Source organism: Alosa sapidissima, chromosome 16 (assembly GCF_018492685.1).
Source record: "Alosa sapidissima isolate fAloSap1 chromosome 16, fAloSap1.pri, whole genome shotgun sequence".
Taxonomy (NCBI): domain Eukaryota; kingdom Metazoa; phylum Chordata; class Actinopteri; order Clupeiformes; family Clupeidae; genus Alosa; species Alosa sapidissima.
Window position 1 is genome coordinate 18,686,849 of NC_055972.1, and position 26,252 is coordinate 18,713,100.

Below are 26,252 nucleotides of genomic sequence, written 5' to 3' on the forward strand. Positions count from 1 at the left end.
GTGCTATTAAAAGCAATAAACACCAGATAAGCACCAAAGTACCAAACACTTCCCATAGTCACCAATACTACATGTTATGACTAACACTCAAGCATTAAATCAGCATAGAAATTAAAGCACACACTAAATTACTGCCAGTTGAATTACGAGAGCAGAACAGATTAAAGACATGCAGGCCACCCACACACAGAAACCCCTGGTTTATGTGCACAGGTCTGATTCCTACCTGAAGCCATCTGCATTTGGGATGAAGAGGTACGGGTTTGGAGGATCGCTGTGGCAACGCTGTGGCAACGGGACCTTGACTGGCCGAGGGCTGGGTCTAGGGCCTGGAAGTCAGGTGGGAAGAGTGTTACAGACACACACACACACAAACACACACCTTAACACAGGGGAAGAGATTTAAAGACCCAAACATTGATGGAAGTATGTAACACACTTAAACAGGTCTGATCAAACACAGAATGCTTTGTGCTATTCATTGTAAATGTTATGGGTAGACATGACATTGTCATCTCCAAATGGATACACAGAAATGGAGCAGTACTTTCCTAGATTTTTTTTGCATTTAGCTTGCTTAGCCCACATAGTTGCAGTCTACGTAAAACAAGTTTGTGCACATGTCCACAACTCCCAAATACAAGAACGATTATATTGCACTGGAATCCCAGGTTTGTGATACTGTTAACAAGTGGCTGATATTTTAACAGCTTGGAGTTGAAGCAAGTGTTCATATGCAGGTCAAAAGAACATCCAATCTTAACAATAGTAACATTCTAATTAGTCCTATTTATGATGGTGATGTCTGGGGTGTTTGGAATATGACAGAGAAAGATATTGTTGGTGTTTTCATCATTGAACCAGTCCATTTGTACAGTGTTAGCCTGGAAAATCCAGACCCTGATAATCTAGAAAGATTAAGGGTCTGGCCAAGAACAATGTAATGGCCCAACTCGAGGGGCGGCAACAAGCATGCATTTAAAAATCTCACTGCACGCAATTGGATAACACTAGACCATGTTTACTCTGAATGATTTCGGACTTCGACGCAATCGGATAACACTACGACCAATGTGTACCGTCCTCCAATGTTGCAGCGCTGTCTTCATCAGTTTAGCTGGTTCCCCGGAATGTTGGGGTAAAAGCAACGTGCATCATTGCCAGAGTGTCTCGCAGAGACAATTCCATTGTGCTCTCGCGAGAACTCTGAATTTCCAGGGTAGTACAGTGTGGTGTTTATATATTTTTGTTGTTCCCTCCTGCACATTTTTGATGCTTTTTTGATCCACACACACACACACACACGCGCACACGCACACGCACAAATGCGCACACACACACACACCCTGACTACACCGAAGTCTCATCTAACTAAACTGTCTGTCTGGATCTAGCCTAGATCGTACAAGAAGAAGTGCAGCGGTCACCTTTGTCCTTTTCTACTTCCATATATAGCTATTGACATTGCTGAGACCATTTCCCTCCGTTTCCTTCTGAGGACAGAAGGATCATAACCGGTAATGACGTTTGGTGTAGCCTACTTTGAATACTTTATTACATAGTGTCAACATGAAACTATCCAAGGAGATGGTCCTACCAAGATAGAAGCCACTGACTGGGCTGTGCGGTTTGCCAATCACGTGACCAATGCACTCGTTCATCAGTGCCTGGAGACTCTGAAAACACAAGAACATTCTGAATAAGACATATGATTCTACACACTCTCACACACACACACAATCTCTACCCCCTAAGTGTAAGTGTAACAGCTGACAGGATAAAAACACCCTTACCAGGAAGTCATCCTCTGGCAGAGCTGAGATGAAGCCTGGCTCGATGGCTTGGAGGAAATCGAAGCCTTGTGTTGCCCACCTGTGAGTATGCATGGAGTGGTTTACACGTCACCTACATGTGCAACAGTTACCCACAACGCTTTGTGGCAGAGGCGATGGCGCTCACCTGGGCCGAGTGCCCCGACCACTCTCACACTTGGTCAGGACGTAGTTCATCCACTTGCGGGCGAAGGCAATGTAGCGCTCACCGATGCGCTGCCTGAACTCCCCCGACATAAGACGCACCACCTCCTTATGGTACTGCAGGAGAACAAGATGGAGGTCAGAGGCAGGGACATTTTACAACAGTCAACATGCATGCGTCATATACTGTACACACACACACACACACACACACACACACACACTTCCAACCTGCCAAACTCAAATCCTTCTATGTAAACCTGCCTACCAAACCTTATGCAGCCATAGTCATGCAGCATTCCGGCACGAATCGTAGCAAGGAAGGCCTCTTAGTCTTACCTCGAAGGCGAAGTTGTAGCCCTGGATCATGGCCTCGCGGTAGTACTGTTGCAGCGTGGCCAACTCCGACTCCTCCATCTCCGCCTCGAACTCCGAGGTGAACATGCGATCCACGCGGTCGATGGCCGTGTTGATCTTGATGCACAGCTGAAGAGCTTCATTCTGTGTGTGTGTGTGTGTGTGTGTGTGTGTGTGTGTGTGTGTGTGTGTGTGTGTGTGTGTGGGGGGGGGGGGGGTGGACAGAGGTAAGCCAGGGGAGAGGACAGCGAGTCAGATAGGAGCAAAAACAACTGGACAAGAAAAATCCCGGGCGCAACACCTTGCAATGGGCCATTCAAACTATCAGCTGCAGAAGTCTGATGATTAAAATCATAACCCCCCTGCCCCAACCCACCCACCCACACAGGGCATAGGTGAAACTATCAGCTGCTGAAGTCTGATGATTAAAATCATAACCCCCCTGCCCCAACCCACCCACCCACACACACACAAAAACCTCACTCACATGTGTATACAGTGGTAGGCCACCATGACCCCATTCCTCTGTGCATAAATATTACATTCAGTTCAGCCATGACTCACACAATGGACACCCCTTATCTACATGACACTTAACAAGGACAACATGCACAAGAATTCAGTCCTGTCACTTTTCATCTCTAGTTCCAAGAGACCTACATTTCATGCAACATGTGCTTTTCATGGTGTGTGACTGCGCCAAACGCAGCACCCTGGGCCTGTCTCTTCATGAGAGCTGGAAGCGCACACAGAGGTGGTTAACCAGACTTGCACCAGCTCTCGTTTTCACTCCCTGCATGGTTTCAACCGACACACGTCTCAAAGATACATCATCAAGCCCATGACATACAAAAGCTGGTCGGGGGAATGAATAGAAGTAGTTGTGAGATTTTAGCTGTAAAAGTGGGACACGCTGAAACCCCAAATGCAGCACACGCCTTACTGTTGAAGAAGCACACATGCAGGTATATATCTATACAGAAAGTTGAACAATGATGAAGCTGCAGGTCTGTTCAGAGAAAGGCACCAGCAAGACAATGTCAAGACAATGAAATCAAATGTTTAGAGAAGGGCATGTATATATCAGCGCTTGTACGATCAAAGTGGGAAAATAATGTTTATTTATTTTTAGAAACTATAGTTTCTCTTTATATTAGGAGGTAAAGATACAACAAGAGTAGATAGATTCAGACGGAAAGACAAACGGCATGAGGCCACCACAGAGGCCACTATGGGGCACACAGTTGCTACAGCTGCGTTAAGTCTCTTCAGAAAACTGGACCACTACTTGGCAAAGCAAATAAATATTACTTTTTTGAAATTATACTTTTTGCCTATATTCAGACGGGTCAGTGAAGAGTGACAGAGAGCGAGAGCGAGAGAGAGAGAGAGAGAGCGAGAGCGCGAGAGAGAGAGAGAGAGAGATGGGGTGGGATCGGAAAATGACCACGGTCGGATTTCCTTGTGGACAATGCGCCTGCTCACACCACAGCTCCTGCAGCAAGGCACATCCCCGTTGGTCCGTCAGTGCTCTGTCTGTATGCGCTGTGTGTACCTTGAGCTGCTCGAGGGCGCGGGCGATGAGGGGCTGGCTGGAGGTCTGCTCGCGCTTCAGGGACAGCAGCTCGTCCATGCACTGCTGGAAGGCCTTCCGCTGGGTCACCAGCTGAGCTGACTGCATCACGATCAACAGCAGGTTATCCACCTAAGGGCCAGAGAAAACAATGTGTACGTACTAACCCAAACATGCCTTTATCTACCCAACTACCTATGGCAATATCAAGTCCAAGCATACAAAACTAGACAAACAGCTTGTATAATGTATTTTATGCTCTGCTCAACCCCAGGGATTGAAGTAAAAACAAATCTGGAGCCTGAACTTTTTTTTATGTGGGTGGTGGGTCATCCTGTGGCCAGTTTTGTAGCTTTTTCGAAATACGTATTTTAAACTCTGGTGTTAAGCCGTGTGTGTTCAAATAGCTGGCATGCTGACTATATATTCACAGTTATATATATATATACCGTTTTATATCATTTAAATGACAAAGTAATTTTGTTAATTTCTTAAGAAATACTGTTCATTTGATGTTGTTTAATTCATTTGTAAATGGTGCACTGTCACTTTAAGACTCTTTTGCCAGCTCCACTCAAATATAGCCTATGGCTAGTGCTGTGCCTATGGCTCGTGCCCCTCTCATAGTTTATAAGTGGTCAGTAGTGGGAACTACTGCTGCCATCGTGATTTTCTTTTACAAGTTTCTTATTTAAAAAGTATATCAATTATCAACAATGACAAGCCAGCTGGAACCTGCCGCGCTTTCTCCCTCTCGTGCATGCACGCTCAAATGCATTCCCAATTAAATGGAGTAGCATAACTTAGTTAGATCTGCTGCAAAGGAGATACTATGCATCTCGATATAACAAGCTGTTTTGACATTGACAATGTAATCGCTCTCTAAGAAGAGTGTAAAGCAGTTTGCAGTAGCCTAAAGTTACTCACAACGTCGTCCATCACTGGAAAAAGTAGCAAGCGGCCTATGACAACCTAATTAAATTCTCGGCAGGCCGGATTAAAGTGTGTGCATGGCGGGCCTGATCTATGATAAACGAATAAATGCTCGGCAAGGCAGATTAAAGTGCGTGGCGGGCCGCAGTTGGCCCGCGGGCCGTGGTTTGGACACCCCTGGTTTAGTCAAAGCAATTTTGTCTTTCAGCTAATTTTTTTGCATAGATTCACTAGGGGTTGGGCAAGCTTGAAAGACAGATCATGCTCTGCAATGAACGTGCACACACGTTTTTTCAAGTCACACACACGGTCAGTTATTGATGCCAGTACATCAGCTGTGGTTGTTGCTCCTGGTAAACGTGTTGTGTGTGGGAGAGCGCGAACAGCTGCTCTGTGAGCGGGGTCTGACTCATGTCGTGGAAGCACTTTCTGCCGCTAGTTGCATACTAGCTTTCTCGAGCACAGGGTGCAGAAGCAAGCATCCGGTTCTCTCAACGTTTTACACCAGCTACTAAAAGTCTTACGGTCCTATCTCTTCTATCCATGCCCAGCGCTATTTATTTTTTAATCCTTTATCAACTAGGTGGGCATCTTCCCCAGGAATCATGAATCTACTCATCTTACTCTCCTTCTATGTGACGTCTCTCTCTACTCTACTCTACACAGAGCGTTAGCGAAAACATAGGACTCGATTGAAGCATGTTTTCCCCAGACCCTCATTCTACTTCTGATTGGCTAATAGCCTATGTTAGTTTGAGAGCGGGAGAGTTGTGCTCCTTTCATATCATTGGCAGATGAACGCATACACTCGAAAGCGATGGGTATGATATCGAAAGTCTTTTTTAAAACATAAGATTTATTTTTTTTCGCAGCCAAACACTGAACGCCGGAAATCCGGCACGGTGCCGGAATACTTTAATCCCTGTCAACCCACACTTTTCTCATAATCTAACCAAGCATTAAAGTCGCTGATTATAATAATTTTCCCTGTTTAAAAAGCCTGTGCGTGCAGCTGTCCTTACGTCCATGGCCTTGAGGGTGTCCACGGTCTCCATCTGGGGGACGAGTTTGAGCTGTGCGCCGTCCCACTGGGCCCAGCACACCTCAGTGTCGGGCTGACCGGCGCCGTGCTTGCTCATCAGGAGGTAGGCTTCGTCCTCGGCCAGCTCGTCTGGCTCCTTGGAGCAGTCCTTGCCGGCCGCCGCGTTCAGCAGCTGCAGGATGACGGGCCGCTGGCCCATTAGCACCGACGGCACAAACACCTGCAGCTCCTCCAGCCCGGGGATCAGCACCTGGGGGGAGGAAATTAAATAATTAGAGAGAGAAAGAGAAAGAAGAGAAAGAGAGAAAGAAAGAGAGAAAGAAAGAAAGAAAGAAAGAAACAAATGACTGACAGAGAAAATATACTTGCCTGAGTGAGCAAAAAAAGCGGAGCAAATCCAACCTTGTTTCCTACCTTTACATAGTTCCTTTTTTTCAGAGCTTCTAGGAGACCCGGCACTCCACTGGCCACACTGAAATCAGCAGCAATCTCCAGATCCTACAGTGCGAGAATAGATAGTCAGGTCAGAACACAGTGGCCTGCTTTCCTCTGGAGTGGGTGCAGGTTGAGCGGCATCCTGGCCTCTTACCTTGCGCAGCATCTTGGCGAAGCCCAGTGCTTTGGACGCCCGCTCTCTGGCCTCGTGGAAGAGTTCTTTGAGCGAGCGGCTCGTCTCGATTACCGACCGCCTGCAAAGGAGAGGTGACCTTTTCAGACATCACTCAAGAATGCTTAAAGACCCCCTTCAATGTCTTTTAACCTTGATAACAAGTCTGTATGGCGTCCATGACGTACCATGACCAAAATAAGAAGTTAATATCATGGCCAAGGATTTCTGCTTTGGATGCATAGCCGACCTATCATAGCCTCAGTATGCCTCAAACTCAAACTGCAGTCCTTTTAAACCATTAAAAGGGCACTGAACCAATCCTGAGTACTTGTGGTGGGTCAATTGTTCATAAAGATGCAGAAAAGCTGGCTAACATGTAAGCAGGAGCCAGTAGCAGGTCAACAGCGTGTGGAGAGGAGGTGGGGATAGATCGATCCCTATTCCCAAAATTAGAAAGCCGATTTAAAGTTACATTGAAGCCATTTGAAGGGTTGTGAAGGGATTTTATTCGAAAGCAAAGACCCCTGAATGTATACTTTTGAAAAACAGAAGGTGTGCAATAAACTAATGAAGTCTGACTTTAAAGGGAGGCTATGACCACAGTTGCACACCGGCCAACTGCCGAGTGGAGTTCTCTCATTCCACCACTGTTGAGTATCTTATGACACACATAGACATATGCCCATCAGTTCAACAAAATAGATACATTCCTTACAGTCCCTAGAAAGATGTTAAGGCAATAAGACACGAGCCATAATTTACAGAAAACATACCACTAATACATGTATTGGCACACATGAAGCATTGACTGCAATATAATAACCGTCACTGTCTGAGTATGTGGTGTATGGTATGTGTATGGACAACTGCTGCGGAGAACAGACTAGCTGACCTGATTTCATCCGAAGCAGTGCTGTCATCAGCGCTTTCCCAGAACTCATCGCCGCTCTTCTGTAGACCAGCGTCCAGGAAGTCCCCGGTGGACTTCAGCAGCATGCCGGCGATGTCACTGTAAACAGCCAGAAGAGGGCAGAGCAGTCACGGGTTAGGAAACGATCGGACAAACATGCCTGCAGGCGTCCAACTACAAGCTCCTCCTAATCAGTCACTCCTATCGTGGAAAGATTGATGATGTGCACAAAATGACTAATGTCATTGTAGGCACTTAGCACTCTTGAGAATAGATCATTATATTTAACGATTCTCTAAACGCATTCATCTGAAGTGACATCAGCTAATTCATATAATGCAGGAAATGACCGCATGGGACAAAGTTATCTGACCAGATGCTTTGGAGAGATCAAACTTTCGGGGTGGGGGGAAATCCAGAGGAGAGCACTGACCAGAAGAGCTTCCCCGACTGGGCCTCGCCCCCTCGGATGTATGGGGTGATGACTTTGGTGAAGTTCCACTCCTCTTCCAGAAGGTTCTTCAAGCTGTGCGAGGCCTGGGGCAGCTGTTGCAGCATTTGGATCCAGCTGTGCATGTAGTCAAAGTACACCTGGCCAGAGAGACAACAACACCACGTTGAGACATTGCATAACTGTCTAGGTCATGAGGTCATCTCATGGCCACCCCACTAGATGTCTCTGTTGCATGTTGCAGTCAGGGAGTTTGATTTGATGATTAGAAATCACATGTCATGATGTCATATTCAAATTACAGGAACTTATCTAACTCTGGGGGTGAATAAGCTAATTTCTCAAAATGTTGACGTGTTCCTTTAGTAATAGCAATACAGGACACAGCAATGCGGTAAACACACCAGTGATTTCCCACAAGCCACCAAGAAAACCCAACATTTCCTCTCGACGGGAAAACCCCATGACCAAGTTGATATATGACCTGTAAAAGTGATCACCAAACCTTCCTCACTCCAGCTTTCCAAACCAGACATGCATGACTGGAGCAAGACTAGCCATGGCCTGTCACACAGTGATGCCTAAGCTATTGCGCCAGCTGATATCCGCCTGTCCCATGCCAAATAAAATGGGGGGGAATATACCACCCCAGGAGAAGAGAAACAACTAGTTTTTCAAAATTACCCATTGTGATTACAAATATTGCTAAAGTCCTCACCATCTGACATCATTGCACGGATTCATCATGGACATGGCTGATGTGGATAGCCATTAGGTATCAGATTACTATTACCTACTATTACTTATGGGCACAGTCATAATGTTAGCATCGTCTCTACACAAGCATGAGAAAAGGCTTATTGTGTGCAAGTTTGACTTGACAACGGTTGCCTACATTGCCTAAATAAACTCTGCTTATCTATATGATCCCTTATATCCATATAGTTTCCAAGCAAATAGCCTGTTTATTGTTGTCAGCAACAGTAACGGGTACTGTAACGGCAAGATTCTCAGGTCTGCTCCCAACCACGCAGCATGCAGCAGAGTAGTAGCGCTGGCTTTAGACTTTGACCCAGGGCCTGATTCTTGGAATCGCAGGAGAGTGTTTTTATCAGCTTTTATCAGAGGCATGCAGAGGCAACACACAGGCTGCAGGGGAAAAGCCAGAGTGCCAAAGTGGAGCATGAAATCTCTGGAGCCGATTAGTCCCCATACCGATTCCATCCTGACAAATAGCTATTATATGCTATTATACTTCCAGGGACAATCAACACTGGCTCAAGCCACTTGATAAACCTAAATGATGGTGGAACAGAAACAGATGAATAAAACACAAAGTGTGCAAGCAAACGTGCAAACACGGTGCGGGAGGGTTCTGGAGGGTGTGGTGAGGTCCAATACCAGAAGCATCTTCTGCAGGTCCTCCTCGAACTCGTCGATGTTGGCGTTGGTCTGCACACCCTGGGGGTCAGTGACGACGCCGCGCAGCATGAACTGGTAGTACTGCTTCATCAGGAGGCCGCCCTTCAGCACCTCCTTACACTCACGCACCAGCTGCAGGTCGGACACAGGCACACACACAAACACAAACACACACACACACACAGACACAGACACACACACACAAACAAACAAACAAACAACAGCAACACAGGTGAGTCAGATAAGTAACCATTGAATGCATGGTCATGCCAGTACACATTATGTTGGAACTAACCAAAAATTCTGTAGGTATCTTTCAGGTCAGATACCCCAAAATATCACACACTTAAACATGTGTACCCTCTATCTATACGTATGTATGAGAACGTAATTACAGTGTGTGTCGAAATGGTGTGGTGAGTGAGTAAGTGAGTGAGTGAGCAAGCGAGTGAGACCTGTTTGATACTGAGGAGCGAGGGCTCCCCGGCAGGTCTCTGCTCCAGACGCAGTTTCAGGCACTCGTGGATGACGTTGAGCAACACGCGGCATAGCACCAGGAAGGCCGGCCGGAACGACGGCAGCTCCATGTCCAAAAGTTCCGCCCAGGACACACTCTCCTGTTCCGCCTCCTCGCCCGAATGACCACTGCAGGCCAGGTGGCGCGAGAGCTCCGGGAGATAGTCACTGTACAGCATGGGGTCCGGGAAGTCGGAGAACTGGGGAAATTAAAAAAATGACAGGTCACAGAGGGAGAGTTGAATAACCTTTAACGCTCCAGTCTGTGCTATGCATCTGAACTGTAAAATATGTTTGGAAAATCTCAAACAATTTTTTTCTCCTGATGACTTGGTTGTTATGGTAAATACATTTTAAAAAAGTACTTAATGCTGGCTATGTAGTCAAAACTGAAACCAGGTTACCTCATCCAGTCTGCAAATACTGATAAGGAGCATGATATCATTATCTAACTTGAACTGGCAAGGTCATAAATCAGCAAGGTCATGCCATGTCCAATAGCTATTAGTTTACTGCATCATCACTTCAATTGAATGAATGATTGAGGAATAAACAGCTAAGTAGAAATACAGATTTATCAATCAACCAAAACAAATTAAATACATTTGCTAATGAATCAACTGATAAATAAAACATATAGATTCTGTTTATCCACTGCTTAGTCTGAATAATGTATTAGGTAGGCTATATATGAAGCAGGACATCAGTAAAGAGCACATCTCTGCACAGAGGGACTTCAGGACGGATAAGAACAAGTAATTTAATCTCCTTTCAAGCTCTAATCAAGCTCTCCCCAGGTTTGGCCACCACTTTCCCTCAGTCCTCACCTCCTGTGTGGGGGACTGGCTGACCAGTGCTGCCCTAGCCCTCTGTAGCGAGCGGTCCATGAGCTTGTGCAGCCGCAGGATGAGTTTACGCAGCCCCATCTGCTTCAGTGCCTTGTCCACAAAGGGCCGGTAGATGGCAGTGGGGCAGTACCGACTCTCTACCGCCGCCACTCTGTCCAGAGGAAGTGGCCCTGCCCCAGTCCCTATCGCCACCACCTCCCCAGTCCCTGCTCCGCTGCCTTCTTCAGGCAGCAGGAACTCGTCCTCGCACATGAGCCGGGCAAACTTGGGCGTGAGGCAGGGGGAGAGGTCACTGTCAACGTCCGTGTCGGCGTCCCTCTCCCTTCCCACCTCCCCGTCGCTGTCGGCCATGCAGACGGCCGTGGAGTCGCTCTTGTCGTCGTCCTCCTCCTCCTCGTCCTCCTCGCCGTCGCCGTCGTCGTCCTCCTCGTCGTGGCCGCGTGAGCTGCGCGGCGAGGGCACCTCGAAGACGGGCCAGCCGATGCGCGCCAGGTCGCGCAGGCCCAGCACGGTGCCCATGACGCGCAGCTTCTGGTTGAGGTCCTGCGTGATGTTGAGCCACAGGCAGAGCGCCTGCACGCGGCCCTGGAAGTCGGCCGCCGCGTACTTCTCGTAGTCCTTCTGCAGCGTCTGCAGCGACGGGTAAAGCGCCTCCACCGACTCCAGCAGCAGCATGACGCGCCGCACCTGCTCGAAGGCCACGCGCTGCCGCTGGAGGTGCTCCCGCCGCTCGGCGCCACAGCCCAGCGGCGCTGCCGTGTCCACCTCCGGCCAGGAGTCGCCGCCGCCGGCCGCCGCTCCGCACGGGCTGTCCTTCGGTGCCTCTTTGTCGGCTTTAACGGGCGTCCCTGTCGCCCGCTTGCCTCCCGAGGCACCCAGGCCCAGGCAGCTGTAGTCCACTTTAAAGCGCAGCACCTCGTTGATGATGTCCGGAATGGCCTGGCGCTCGGTGAACAGGAAGAGGTCCTGGTCAGTGACGGTCCGGCGCGCGTGCCAGGCCTGGAGCTCCAGCCACACCACCTCCTTGCTCTGGCCCAGCAGCGTGAGGTTCTCCATGCCGCGCTGCTGCTCCTTCTCCTTCTTCTTGGACGACATGGACGTCAGCTTGAGCAACAGCCGCAGCGTCTCAAAGAACTTGAGTCGGTCGGCCGGGCAGTCGGTGCGCGACGTCTGCCGGTGGGGCCGGGGCAGCGCGTGTCCGTGCGGCATGCTGACGGGCAGCTTGCCGCTGCCACAGCCCAGGCTAAGGTACTGCTTGCGCGGGTCCATGCCCAGCGTGGAGCTCTTCCCCAGTGGGTCCAGCATAAAGGCACCCTGGAAGTAGGACATCTTAATTATGGCAGAAGTCAGCATCACAATTATTTTTGGCAGTATTGAAATCATGATCTGTTTTTAAAAGAAACTAGACTTTTTGAACAGTTGACTTTAATGGCCTACATATATTTATCTTTATGGCCTATATATTTGACTTTAATGGAATGGCCTATTTATATTTGTCTATACATCAGTATGTAGTGTATAAGCATATATATAGCTCAACGCTATATAAATATACACAAGTATATAATGTAACAAATATACATAAAACAACAAAATCAGATCATACTACAACATTGAACGGAACCATTTTTTCTAGATTACAGTTAAGAATTTGTCTACATTTGCAGAAACGTCAAAATTGGAGTGATTGCACAGGCCTGGAAGGTCTACCTGGAAGGTCTTCTTGGTGTCGCGGTCGGTAGAGCGCTGGGTGGAGCGCTGCTTCTTGCCCTGCCGGTAGCTGGGCTCCTCAGGGGGGGGCTCCACCGACTTAGTGGTCTCACGCTCCCGCTCTCGGAGCGGGGAGCGATGAGAGGTGGAAGGGCTAGGGGGGGCCAGTTTGTCTATAAACACACACACACACACACACACACACACACACACACACACACACACAGTTAAAGCTTATCCAAGAAGAGAAATACATGCACAGAGTAAATTAAATGAGAACCATTAACCCGATCACCTAGGAAGTTTATTAGTTGCGCTAATAATCAACACTAGCATCCCCAGACAGGGAGATGAGAGAGAAGAAACAGGAAGCCATTTCCGTTATGTCACGCCTTGGCCACAAAAGCTTTTCTTTTCAAACACAAAAAAAAGCAGCCCGACTCATCCAGCTGCAGTACTCATGAGACCTTGACAGCCATTTAAAGAATACGAGTGACCTAACACATTGCTTTGGTCATACCGGTTCCCATTACTGTAAATACATTCTATTCATCTCACTCCCTCACCATTGTGAACATGACAAAAGGCCAAAATACAGGGCTTTCAACAATGCACATTCACATCACTGCATGTCTGGTAGCCTTCGCAAAACCACACGGAGGGTTGTTGCTTTCAAAGCTGCAGTAATACACGGGTCCATTTCTGCACAGACTCAACCAACGACTCAATCAAATCACTGCACTGAGGCTCTATTTCTCTCTGTGTGCGTGTGTGTGCGTGTGTGTGCGTGTGTGTGTGTGTGCATGGGTTTTCACTTATGCAAATCACCTAGCATTTGACATCTATTTCCTCTGTACTTCCGTACAGCATTAGGGGGGACATCGATGCTAAGAGCGTCTGCAAACTATGGCAGATTTACGGTCTTGCTTTTTCAGCGTCTAGAGCCTGGTCAACTTAGCCGCCAGTTGACTCTAAATATATACACGCTCACAGGCATAAACCTATGCTAAAAACACATGTCTTCTGTGTATCCGCTTAGCAGTGTGTGTGGTAAAATGTGAATCAGGGTTGTGTGTGCTCTACGCTTATGAAAGAATCTTTCCTGAGAATCCAAGTTGGCTAAGGCAAATCTGGCCCACAGCTGACAAGAGTGCACTGATGTAAACTAACTCCTTCAGCAACACAATGTCACCCCTCTCCCTTTACTGGTTCCAACATTTGCTCTCTGCACACTGATGTTATGGTAGTCCCTTGGTATGAGACATTTGGCAAAAAGCCATATTATACAAGTTTGACAGACATCCCTTTTCACTCACAGGGTTCTTGGGTTATGATGTGTTATGAATGTGTTTGTGCTGTATGTATGCTGCTGAGACCTTGAATTTCCCCTGGGGATCAATAAAGTCTCTATCTATCTATCTATCTATGATACAAAGTCCAATTCAACTGCAAAGAACATCATCCCAACCTACACATCTGCCCTAGCTATTGCTATGGACAACCATTTAAAGATGGAGTTTAAACCATTTAAACACTCCATGTAAAAACTCCATTTAAAGTAGCAATAACTTAAAGAATGTTTGCAAACAAGACTAAGTGAAACAAGGCAAGGCAACCACAGTCATGCAATGGGTCACAAAGATGTCAACAAACAAAGTAAGGTGTGAGCTAAAACAACAGTAAACTAGCTAGGGATTCTGTTTGGCGAGTTAAAAAGTATAATTCTCATTCAGTATTTTCTTCTTGTCTCGTAAAAATAACAATGTTGCTACCAAAACGCTGAAACAGAAATCAGGAAGACTACAGCATGTCGCTTGGCGCGAGCAGTGAGTGGGACTCTACAGTGGTATCCATGTTTATGTTTTCGGTATTTAACAGACGCTTTTGTCCAATTTCATCCAATTTGTTTCCATGGCTACAAATAACTCTTTACTCATTCCCCTCACCTTCTTGTATGACTTAACTTTGGACCAAAATATATTCTGGATGCTGTTGCAGGCGCCACCGCTGCCTCAGCTCACCTTTGTTGGGGGACCGTCCGGCAGCTCTGCCCTGGCTTCTGTGGTGCTTGCCGGACATGCGTTTCATCTGCCGCGGGGTGCAAGGAGGCGACGCACCGTACAGGGCTTCCTCTTCCTGACTGGGCTCGTCCGACAATTCGTCCACCTCCATGTAGCGGCCAGGCACATCTTTCGGAGGGTCGTCCTCCTCGTCCCTACAGGGAAGCATGTACATGGTGATGAGCGGAATTACATAAAGCACACGGTTTACACACTGAATAAACATGTAGGCTATGGCTCACAGTTCACAAGACTCTTGAGTGGACAGCGACACACCAATACATTTAAACACTGAACTATTCCTCTCATTTCTCGAACGGTCACAGAAATGCATTTTGCCAGTTTCCTATGTGACACAGCACAGGATTATTCAGGATATAACAAGAGCGCCGATACAGTATCAGAGTAAAATGTACCAAACATTTCCACATACATCAGGCTCTTTTTTCCAAGTGTGTAATGTGGGTCAGTTAACACAGCCAGATGTAAACTTCCTGGGTTAAATTTAACGCTGAGTAAGACAAACCTCTTAAGAGCAGAGCTTGTTTTGCTTGAGGAAGGAAGTCATAGGACTTTCCCAGTTTACCACTTTCAATTCTTTGAATTGAATTGCATAAGTTCGTCACTGAACCACGTACTTGGAATATGCCACTGCTGATAAAATTGAGGTCAGAAGTTTTCAAATCTTGCAGACTGGGCCTGCCCTTGACTCCAAGAGAAAAATAAACTCAATCACAATGCAGCCAATTCTGGCCAATGACCACCATTTCACAAGTCTAAAGGAACAGGATAAAACAATGGCTTCTAATTACTGTTGCTGTTTTACAGAATTTAGGATACAACTCTATGATACAAGATGCTTGGTGAAACATTATAAGGGTAGCACACCCAAGAAGCCCCCACTAGGCTAGCATGCAAAGGCAAATAAACCATTACGATTACATTACGTGAAGTAAAGACATTCCAAAATCCTTTCCTGGTTTCTTGCAAAACAAGTGCATCATTCAGAAACAGTTGCAGTACATCTAATAGGAAATGAAAAAAGGGAATATTTTTGAAGAGTGGTGCTGGTGAATATCGCCTTTGTCTAAGTGTGCCTGAGAGCATCGGGCAGGTCAAACAGCCACTGCCTGAGAGGCAGGGGGAGACGGAGTTGAGTTTTGAAACACTTCCTCTTGCGAGTGAGGAGAAAAGAAGGGGAAAAGACACAAAGAATGTGAGCACCACGCCTCACTAGTGCTGCATGGGACAGGGGGGGGTGGTTCCCCAAAGCACTTCTTAAGGCTTTTTAATAGGATTAGTGCCGGCAAGGTTAGAGGCTGGAGTGTGTGTGTGTGTGTGTGTGTGTGTGTGTGTGTGTGTGTGTGTGTGGTGGGGGTGCTTTGGGGACAGGCTGGGACAATGAGGGGCACTTGTGCTGGGGCGTGGAGGCGAAAGCAAACAGAAGATGGCATATTACCTGCCAAGCACACGTGTGCACCAGTGAGCGTGCATGTGTGTGAGTATCATATGTGTGTAGTTTGAGAGAGAGAGAGAGAGAGAGAGAGAGAGAGAGAGAGAGAAAGAAAGAGGAGAGAGTGGAGAGAGGAGAGAGAGAGAGAGAGAAAGAGTGAGAGAGAGAGAGACGAGAGAGGAGAGAGAGAAAGAGTGAGAGAGAGAGAGAGAGTGTGAGAGAGAGAGAGAGTGTGAGAGAGTGAGAGACGAGAGAGAGAGAGAGAGGAGAAGAGAGAGAGAGAGAGAGAGTAGAGAGAGAGAGAGAGAGAGTGAGTGAGTGAGTGAGAGAGAGAGAGAGAGCGGTGGGGCCTGCCGGATGGTGTCAAGGGGAAGGCTGGATCACTTTCACCAGAGTAGCCAGAGCAAATCTGTTGTGATTCTGCACAAAGCCTAGGAGGGGCAGGGAGGGGTGGGAAAGACAGAAAGTGAGGGGCAGAGACAGAGAGAGGAGAGGAGGACAGAGAAGGATGAAGGAAAGTGTGTGTGTGTGTGGGGGGGGGGGGGGGTGGGTCTGCTGCTGTGGCCCATCTGGAGTCACTCACCGTGCCCCACAATCTGTCACAAACACACACCGACACACTCTCCATCCACCCCCCACCCCCACCCCCACCCCAGGGATTAGACCCATAAAGCAAACAGAAGGCCAGGCACCTGCTGCTGCTGGGACCCTCTGTGCTGCGTGCCACGAGTCTCCAGATGCACTCTAGCAGGCTGCTCCTGCAGCAGCATATGGCCACCATATCACAGGGCCCATGCACACCCTCACAGTCCACCCAAAAAACCCCTGAACCGGCCACACCACACGGGCATCACCCCACAGCTCACAGCCATCAACAGGGCACCAACAGAATTCAATGCCCTCCCCCCATCCACTTTGATCAGACACAGCTGTAGCCTAAATGAGTTTGTGTTCTCTGCAACCAGCTAGTGTTCTCTTAATTCTGACTACCGGTAGGTGTATGGAGTAGACTCATTAAACTTATTGAACGCTACTGATGGATTGGCAGTAATTGTCACATTCTTGTGCAAGTGAGCGTAAAACAAGCACCAGCCTCCGCAGGCACACACACTCGGTTTGGGTGTGTCCAAAGCCCCCCCCCCCGCCCGCGGATATGTGTGCATGCTTGGGTGGATCCTTTCCTTTGGCGTGCGAGCAAAGTTCATTGCATAAAGCCGTGCAACAGCCAAAGAGAGGGGCTGAGTGAGGGAGGGAGAGAGAGAGAGAGAGAGAGAGAGAGAGAGAAAGAAAGAGAGAGAGAAAGAGAGAGAGAGAGAGAAGGGTGTGGGTATAAAAGGAAAGGCAGAAGATAATGGACATAATGAAGGAGAAACAAAAAGGAAACAGAGCAAGTGAGAGAGAGAGAACGTAGGAGAGTGGGCACAAGAGAACAGGACAAAGAAAGCAACAGTGACTAAGAGAGGGAGAGGGAGAGAAAGAGGGAGGGAGGAGTAGAGAGAACGTGTTTGCATTGAGAGAAAAGGTGCAGCCCTGGGCCGAGCGCTGTGATGGCATGGCTGGGGAATGACAGGAAGTGGCGACGTCACCACAGTGGCCTGTTTGTTTGGTTGCCACGAGACACCTCCCTCGGCGCTCAGACAGTGCAGGTCTGTGAGTCTGCACCACGCAGACATGCTCATCTTATCCCTTAACTACCTCCTTCCCTACCATCACAGGAGAGACAGAGAGAGAAAGAGAGAGAGAGAGAGAGAAAGAAAGAGAGGGAGGGTGCAGAAGCACTTGATTATGAAAGCAAGAGTGAGATTGAGATTGAGAGAGAAAGAGAAAGACAGGAAGAGAAAAGAGAGGTTCCGGGGCCCCTGGCCTGTTTGACCTGTGGGCCCGCCTGAGTCACAAAGCTACGCCGTTGCTGAGCAGTAAATTGCAGCTGCAGATGGCGCCCTGAATGAGCTCAATGGGGGCCACAACCACTGATTGCGCTCACCCAATGACCACAGGAATGCTACAGGCCGGCTGCCTGGCTCTAGCAATCCCCTGAGAGGGTGCAGCGGGCTGCGGGCTGCCCCCCTGCAAAGCCCCCCACCCCCAGCTGGAAGAGTTAAAAAGGTTGAACCCTCCACTGCCCATTCCCTCCCCACCCCCGTCATCCAAACCATCCCTACGCCTGCCCTGGCAGACCCCCAGCCGCAGAAGGGCATTGTTTGGCGTCTGGAGCGGGCTATTGTGTCGTCCGGCACGTGGCCCATAAGCCCCAGCGCTGAATGGGCCGTCACAGCTGGTCAGTGAGTGCCCGCGCTCCCCACTGCACGTATCCAATGGTCATTGTGTTTCCGCGCCACACGAGGCGAATGGATGGGGTGTGGGTGGGGTGGAAGAGTCTGACCGGGTTATCTGGCGGGTTTCGGGTGAGCTGGGGCCCTCTCTATTGTCAGACGCCACATCTTCTCTACCCATGAAAAGGAAATGGGATCTTATAACGCCTGCCTTCGGCTAAGCTATTCCCCTGGGGGGGGGGGGAAGCGGAGCGAGCACTAAAGGACAAGCACATGCCAGGGCACTGGTCCAGTCGCATGTGCGAACACATCAATTAACAGCCCCTCTCCCCTCCCCTGCCTGTCTTGGCTAACAGCATACACAAGCAAATCAAGGCCTCATGGAAAAGAACAGATTGCACAAGTGCAAAAGCCAGCACCATCTCTAAGAGAGCTCACTTTTATACACAGTTTTCTCATCAAATATTGTCAGTTGTACACTATACAACCCACAGTATATCATAATACTAATTTAGACCATAACACTATTATCTTGCAACAAGTACAGCAACAAATCATGACTGAACAACTGACGTTTTTTCCTTATGATCTACTTATCTAACACTGATCGAGTAACAAACCAACTATAACCCTTTGAAGGCAATTCATTGCATCATCCTATCTAATAGTTAACAGGCCAATTAATAAACACTGACAGCAAACAAATAAAAATCCTGATGCTTCACAAGATAACAATTTGGCATATAGTAGTATCAACCATCCTAAACTACATTTCTATAACTAAGACATTAATTAAGACAACATTAAATCATGCCAAAACGTGAACTAGGGCAACCAACATGACAGGGACAAATGAGCATGCAACATCCTGCAACATCCGAGCACAAATGTAGTCCTTTAGGTCACACACATCTTCTTGTTTCCTGCTCCCTGTTCAGGACTTCCTTCCAGTGAGCCACCATACTCTCCCACTGCATCCAGTCCCTGTTCCTCTCCTCTGCTGTGCCACCGCCTGCACACACAGCACCTCTCCACGTCCTGCCCGCGGCCAGGCTAGTCTGGGCAGATGCCAGCCATGGTAATTACACCTTCTCTGGGCACGGCCCTTAAGAGAAGCCTGAGAACAGGCGGACAGAAACCCTGATACGCAGGAGACAACAATAATGCAGAGATTGGAGCAATAACAAAGTCACGCCCGGTTCTGGGAAACCACAGACTGACACATGCAGGCTCTCTCTCACACACACACACACACACGCGCGCACGCACGCACAGAGAGAGACAAGTAGCGTGGTCAGCAATTAGGTACACTGCCTGCAACCAGCAGTTATCATGGGGAGTGGAAGGGAACAACGTACTCAATTGCTTTCCATATGTGTTCTTCCTTGTTTTCTTCCTCCTTGTTTTCCTTCTCAGCTGATGCACATACAACATAGCCTTCCTGCTAGTCATGCCCACATCAGATGCAAATGGCGCCCTGAAGCATACCAACAACAAACAGCAGAGGAACATCTACACCCTGCAGTGTTATTGCTTGTGAATGAACTGGAAAAAGTGAAACCAGAAAAATGTGTGGAATGTATAAGGCTCATGTTGTTCAGAGTTGCCCAAAGAGTTCTGCAGAAACCTGATGCACCAATACATCCTCTTTCCATGACCTTGGTTAAGGGTGTACACCATTCAGTATCTGCAAATCTGACCATGCTCAAAAATTGTAATTGCCCAATTGCTTCTGTTCATGTTTTGTCCGTTCGGCTTCAAGGAAAGGGTGACTTCAGAGTTAGTATGAATCATAAAAATCAACTGGAATTTGCGCATTTCCCGTGCAAACAAACTGATCATAATTACATCACTCCACTTCCTCTCCTTGAACGTGGGTGGAGCGACCGGGAAATGCCGGCACATTCCACACAGCAACGGACTCCTGCCGAGACCCTCCGGACCCCCACCCCAACGCAGTTCGTCCGTTCAGCCAAAGCTGCAGTGGGCCATGCATTCAACAACAGAGAGCCAGACCTGTCCTGTTATGCTGCCCTGTTCTTACATTTGGAAGCCTGTGTCTGGAACTGAGTGCAGAGAGAGAGGGAGAGAGAGAGGGAGAGAGAGAGAGGGAGGGAGGAGAACACGGCATACCATTCACAGATCATGCAAATTCCTCAACAATTACATTCCGTGTACAAGAAGGAATGCTGAAGCATTCCCGGAAGCCAGAATGTCCTCTGTGTGTGTGTGTGTGGCGGGAGGAGGAGTGTGGGCAAATTAATCTATTAATGAGCTGCAGCCTTTGCTGCCTGCAGGGCAACAGGCCTAACTCTCTCCCTCTCTCTCCTTTACTCAATCTCCCTCTCTTTTCACCACTTCCTGCTATCCCAGGAATGTTTGTGGGAGAAGGCAGAAGGGACTCGTCTAATGCCATACCAGTGCAAGAGATTGGTTGTCACCATCAAAACAGCTATATCCTTCTGAGCCACTAGTACAAGTAACCATGCAGAACTCATATGCTGAGGCTATCGAGGGGCAACTTGGCCATCAGGCCTACCTAATTGTATGCATATGCCTTGTGGGCCATTTCCTGTGCTTACTGTGTGCACCAGAGGAATCAAGGGAGGGTGTTGGCATCACCTCATGCTGCAAGAATGCAACTCACCCTGCAGGAATTTACCCCAAAACCCAGCTTCTGCCATGTTCTACATTAGAACAATTCTTTGCGCAAGCAGGTTTCAGTTTGCAAAGAGAGAATTAATGAGTACTGACATGGTAATGAGGCAGAAGGAACCACATAAATATGTTGATCAAACTACACATATTAACAAAATATTTTGTTCAACAAATTGACTGATATTGCAGTGCACATATTTAACCCCAATTATGGCTGTATTGCAGACATAAGCATTCTTATCTGATGTATTAAACATGGCATTTGGGTCTTATCAGACGCAAGGCCGGGTTTCATTGCGGGTTTAAGATGAGTCAGGAGACAGCGTCGGTGTGTGAGGAAAGAGGAGACACAACAACGCATTCCTCAAAATCTATTAGCGCACTCAGGGGCAAAGGCGGCGCGTTATGACTTCGTGTGGGGTCAACACAGACATGAGTCTGAAACATGGCAGCACACATTCCAAAGGCCTTTGGGCAACAGCATAAACAGGTCAATGACATAAGTTAGGAGAAAGGCACAACAACGTCCTTCGCCATCAATAGAGACAGGATTATGTCGATGCGTGCGCCAAAATTAGGTCCATCAATCTTTAACGAAAAAAAGCTGCTAAACACCAGTTTCTTTGACGGTATATGGTGAGCATGCGTTTTGCCAAACCGGGTGGTAACCATGTCTTGTGATTAATCAATGGGGACAATTCCTGTCATGGCAAGAGAACCAAACAGGCGTCTGCAAAAGTTAAGTCCAGTACCTCCATTGTCAATCCCATCAGGTCTGTCGTTTATGAAGCAAATTATTTGGATTAATCAACTCTCAAACGAGTGAAGTTATGCACGATAGCATACGTTCACAGCATTTAGAGTAGGCTATAAAAGTTGCCAAAACAATTAACAACTATTATTAACAATTATTTAGCTTTCAAATCGCCATTATTTATAGGATATATAGTCTGAGAGACTGAGCAAAATGTTTAACGATGGCTGCAGCGATAACGTCATGCACAGACCATGGCAATCCAGTTGCAAAACACCAAGTTCAAACTGCGGATAACTTAAACGGGTGGCTTTCTGGGAAGGCTAAATCGGACATTACCAGAACCGACCCACTGCGGTTCACAGTTAGCCTTCATAGAACTTATAGTCAATAACGTACAATATCAAGCATTTATATTTCATTACCAACAGAAATGTTTTGCAAAGATTAACGTTAGCACTTGTGCACAGACAAAGAGCTTTAGCTAGCCTAACGTTAATCTAAAACCATCCAGCTGGTGCAACCAGAGTGCCATTTCTATCTGACCTGCAGCAGCATGCTAACGTTAAGTGGCGATAAATGCAGAACAGGGACTTTAAAATGTCAATAATGTTTCAGATTTGAAGGATAGCAAAATCCTGAACACGCAGCATATGTTGAATTCTTTCCACGTTACACTCAGAGCAGCTAACTCAGAGTAAACTTGGTTTAACATTACAGCTAATGGACAATGCAGCTAAACTAGCCATAGCGAGCTAACAAGTGATGTTGCATGACACAGACCACTTTCAATACTGAACTTTTACCTTTCTTAAGGAACTGACATCTTCTTTACTTTTCGTGGTACTTGCAAAACCTGGAAATAACGTGCATATGTGGAGAAAATGCGCTATATTCCTTTTATCAAAAAGTTTGCAACTTCAGTCCAAATTTCTTTGGGGTTGCACTGCATGAGGGTCATTTTCTGGCAGGAAGACGATCACAAGGCAACGCGCATGCGTGCACCATTTACTCTACCAGTTTTTCCATGCTTGTCTCACAATGTGGCGGCAGTAGATTCCCGGCTGTGTAGTTTCTACTCACGAACCTACCAACTTCTCTCATGCGCTTACCTGCCGTGGTCTGGCGGTTCCATTGCGGGGCGATGCCTGTATTGGTCCCCTCTATAATTGCATTGATCCAACCATGACAAGGCAAAGATTATTGAGAAATGCACGATATTTTGCAGGGGTGTGTCGCTCGGCGTCCTCTGTTGCACACTCTATCCGCCTGCAGAGTTGAGGCTCGCCTCTGAGTGCGTTGACGCCATCTTTCCAGCGATCGCTGAGGGAGTGACAGAAATCATTGCTACGGCAACTCGCGCAGCACAGCAGACAAACCTCCCAGTGACGATTCAGCAGTGCATGCAAATTAATTGGGTGAAAATATGAACATGTCAAACGTTTGGGTGGAGAGGGGAGACACAAGCTGCCTGCAGCTAAAATAACAGTTTCCTTAAATGTTGCACCAAAAAACTAGCCTGAAGGCTTACTTTCCCCCAAAAATACATCATTAGGATTTCCATTAGGTTAATCTTGTTAATATTGTAGGCATTCAGTGTTTAATAGGCTAGATCTTTTTTTAGTGATTAATTTGATCAGTAGGCTACTTGATCAGTAGGCTTACTTAACCATATTAACCCCCCCCCCCCCCCCCCCAGTCAGGCTAGAAGCTTTTTTTTTTTTTAATCATAGTGATTTCAGTGATGGTTAAGAGGAAGCACTTTTGTTTGAGACCAACAAGAGTATGTCTGTTGCCAGAGCAGTTGGAGAGAAAGATGCTGTATTTGGATCTGGTAGATGTGGATAGAATGTTGAAAAACTAGTCAGGAAGTCATAGAGGGAAGTAATGTTAGGGCTCATTGGCCTATTCAGAAACCTCTGAACAAAGTGTCTATTTAGCAAAAGGTGGCCCAGTCATACTCAACATAACTTGAATCAATGGTAAAGGAAATTCAGACATCCTTAGGCTATTGGACACACAGGCTTACAAAAAAGCGAGGTGAATCTGGGTGTGCCAGAGTTTTTTCAAAAGCCATGAGCAATGAGAAGCAATGAGCTGAAATGCAATAAGGCCCCCTGTTGTCAGTGAATTGCATCAGTATGTGACTTCCTATGAACATGGACTATATTTTTCTGCTCTGTTGATTAACTACAAAATGCTAAGATATAATGTATTTGTTGCGGCAACTGTAATTATATACGTGGAGAGGAATTGTCATGTGCTTTTGTGTTTATGAGATCAGTGAGAGTATTTGGAAAATGCATGCTTTGTTATTGTCAAAAATGAGCTTCTCTTTTTACCACAAGGTGGCACTAGTTCGATAGACAATACCTTGGCAGTAACCTACACTCTTAAAACGAATGTTAGAAACAAACTGTTATTTTCAACACATTTTGTAAGAGTGCACACAGTATAACAAAAGTAATGTGTTAGAAATAACACAAATTTTGTTGTCCCTATCTGGACATAGAGATGCGTTAACACATCATGTTATTTTCAACACACTCATTTTAAGAGGGATAGGCCTACTTGTGAAAAGTTAGTACAAGAATCCTTGCATTAGAGGTCACACAAAAAGCAAAACTATCCAAAAACATCCTTTACAGTATTGCATTCATAAAATGTATAGGCCAGCTCAATGCATTTTAAATGACCGTAAGCATTTTAAAATTGTGCCTTATGAGAATGGAATTCCTCGTCTTGTTTGCACTGGTTCAAAGAGGCCCTATATTAACTCATAGCTGACCAACGCATCTGTCATAGCCTGCCTGCCTGGACAGGTTGCAGTCCTGTAGCCTACTTGTTTAAAAGTCTAAGAGTCGTAGGCAGACAAAGGAAAGTCAGACGTCAGATCTGTGTGTCCCACAAGGACAGATGATGACAAATGACTCCCTGCATGTTGTGTCTCATTGGTTCTGCACTGCTCACAAGTGCCTGACTGCTTCAAGGGGCTCGCCCAACCATTTTATTAAGCAGTTCCATGCAATATGAATCCATATTTTCCCACAGTGAAAATGCTTGTGGGTTAGACTGATGGAGGAAGATCTCTAAATAGCCTACTGGAAAAAGATTACATCTGAATGTGTATGGGAAACAGAGCACACTCATGGGAGAAAACCAGAAAGTAACAACCTTAACAAATAAAACACACATTCAAGAGGATTAAGAAGCAACTTCTTGATTTGTTTCATATCAGTGCTTATTTTCAAAACACTTGAATTCAACTAACTTAAGTTTCTGACTTAAATGTTTCTTGGACATTTGAACAGCAAGTCTAAGACATTAAACTACATACATGTAACAGCTTCACAGGGAAATTGACTTTCACTTCCTATGCAAAGACCTTCACACACACACACACACACACACACACACACACACACACATAAACAAAACATAAAAAACAAACAATGTTTCCCTCACAGCTCATGAAAATGCATGCCCAGACAGGGGATGTTGCTTCTGGGCCTGCAGCTCTTTGTAACAATGTGCTCGTGCTGTTCCTGTCCTGTCAATCACATATTTATGGTGAGGCACGTAAATAGAAAATAGAGCTGGAGGAGGAAAATTCAACCAGCACATTGAGGGATTTATGAAAGTCATTGCTCTATATTAATATAGCTGTTTGTTCACTATCAATCACCATAGAGATATGTTATGCTAATCCACCTCAGCATAACCAATTACCTATGACAGAGGAAATGTATGGTAATGGGACTGGCATATTGTTTTAAGATTGTGTGTTTACTGATATTGGCAGTAAGCCATCATATGATCACATTAAGAAACACTCACAGCTAGGATTTTCTGGCTGTAAGTTGAATGAGAAGCTACATCAATAATAATAATAATAATAATAAGGGGGGCAGGGGCAGGGTAGGGGTTTAGGGAGGGTAGGCAAGAGAGAAGAGGTGTGTTTTGAGGTGCTTTTGGAACTGTGTCAGAGAAGTGGCGGAACGGATAGGAGGGGACAGGGTGTTCCAAAGGGTAGGGGCAATTGCACAGAAAGCCCCTCCACCAAAGGTCTTGAGTCTGGTGCGGGGAGTGGAGAGTAAGTCCTTGCTGGTGGAGCGCAGGGACCGTGACTGGGTGTACGGGTGGAGGAGGTCAGTGATGTACTTGGGTGCCAGTGAGTGAAGTGATTTGTAGGTGAGGAGGAGGATTTTGTAGCTGATGCGTTGTTTGATTGGCAGCCAGTGGAGTTTCTTAAGGATGGGGGTGATGTGCTGCCAGGGCTTGGTGTGGGTTAACACCCTGGCAGCTGAGTTCTGGACATACTGCAATCTGTCTAGGGCTTTGTTGGGCAGCCCAGACAGGACACCATTGCAGTAGTCCAGACGGGAGGTGACAAATGCATGAATGAGAGTTTCGGTGACTGAGTAGGTGAGTGATGGCCGGAGTCTTGAAATGTTACGGAGGTGAAAGAAGGCAGATTTGGTGATGCTCTGGATGTGGAAACTGAATGAGAGTGTGGAGTCCATAATGACGCCCAGGTTCCGCACTTTAGGAGATGGGGAGGTGGGACAGCCGTCGATGACCAGGGTGAGGTCTCCAACCTTCCTGAGCAGTGGTGCTGGGGCCACCACCATGAGCTCTGTCTTGTTGGTGTTGAGTTTCAGAAGGTTGTTGGTCATCCAGGTTTTGATATCATGCAGACAGTTGTT

At 46.9% G+C, this 26,252-nt stretch overlaps 1 protein-coding gene across 4 annotated transcripts in view; it reads right to left on the reverse strand.

Moving 5' to 3' along the window:
• The window catches only part of map3k4 (mitogen-activated protein kinase kinase kinase 4), a 33,653-nt gene extending 10,771 nt beyond the window's left edge, over positions 1-22,882 (reverse strand). For 2 of the 4 annotated variants that reach the window (XM_042065361.1, XM_042065358.1), the window contains exons 1-17: positions 22,659-22,882; positions 14,370-14,563; positions 12,349-12,521; positions 10,618-11,952; positions 9,730-9,990; positions 9,254-9,406; positions 7,835-7,992; positions 7,384-7,500; positions 6,471-6,570; positions 6,296-6,379; positions 5,862-6,131; positions 3,889-4,038; positions 2,316-2,477; positions 1,960-2,093; positions 1,794-1,872; positions 1,598-1,676; positions 227-329 (exon numbers count right to left, since the gene is read on the reverse strand). In XM_042065361.1, coding sequence (XP_041921295.1) covers positions 227-329; positions 1,598-1,676; positions 1,794-1,872; positions 1,960-2,093; positions 2,316-2,477; positions 3,889-4,038; positions 5,862-6,131; positions 6,296-6,379; positions 6,471-6,570; positions 7,384-7,500; positions 7,835-7,992; positions 9,254-9,406; positions 9,730-9,990; positions 10,618-11,952; positions 12,349-12,521; positions 14,370-14,563; positions 22,659-22,681 — 3,575 coding nt within the window. In that variant the 5' untranslated portion in view covers positions 22,682-22,882. Of the gene's footprint in view, positions 1-226; positions 330-1,597; positions 1,677-1,793; positions 1,873-1,959; positions 2,094-2,315; positions 2,478-3,888; positions 4,039-5,861; positions 6,132-6,295; positions 6,380-6,470; positions 6,571-7,383; positions 7,501-7,834; positions 7,993-9,253; positions 9,407-9,729; positions 9,991-10,617; positions 11,953-12,348; positions 12,522-14,369; positions 14,564-15,046; positions 15,068-22,352; positions 22,518-22,658 lie in introns of those variants that run through there. The other 2 variants (XM_042065359.1, XM_042065360.1) reach the window with 2 other exon arrangements.
• Positions 22,883-26,252: the final 3,370 nt, after the last annotated feature.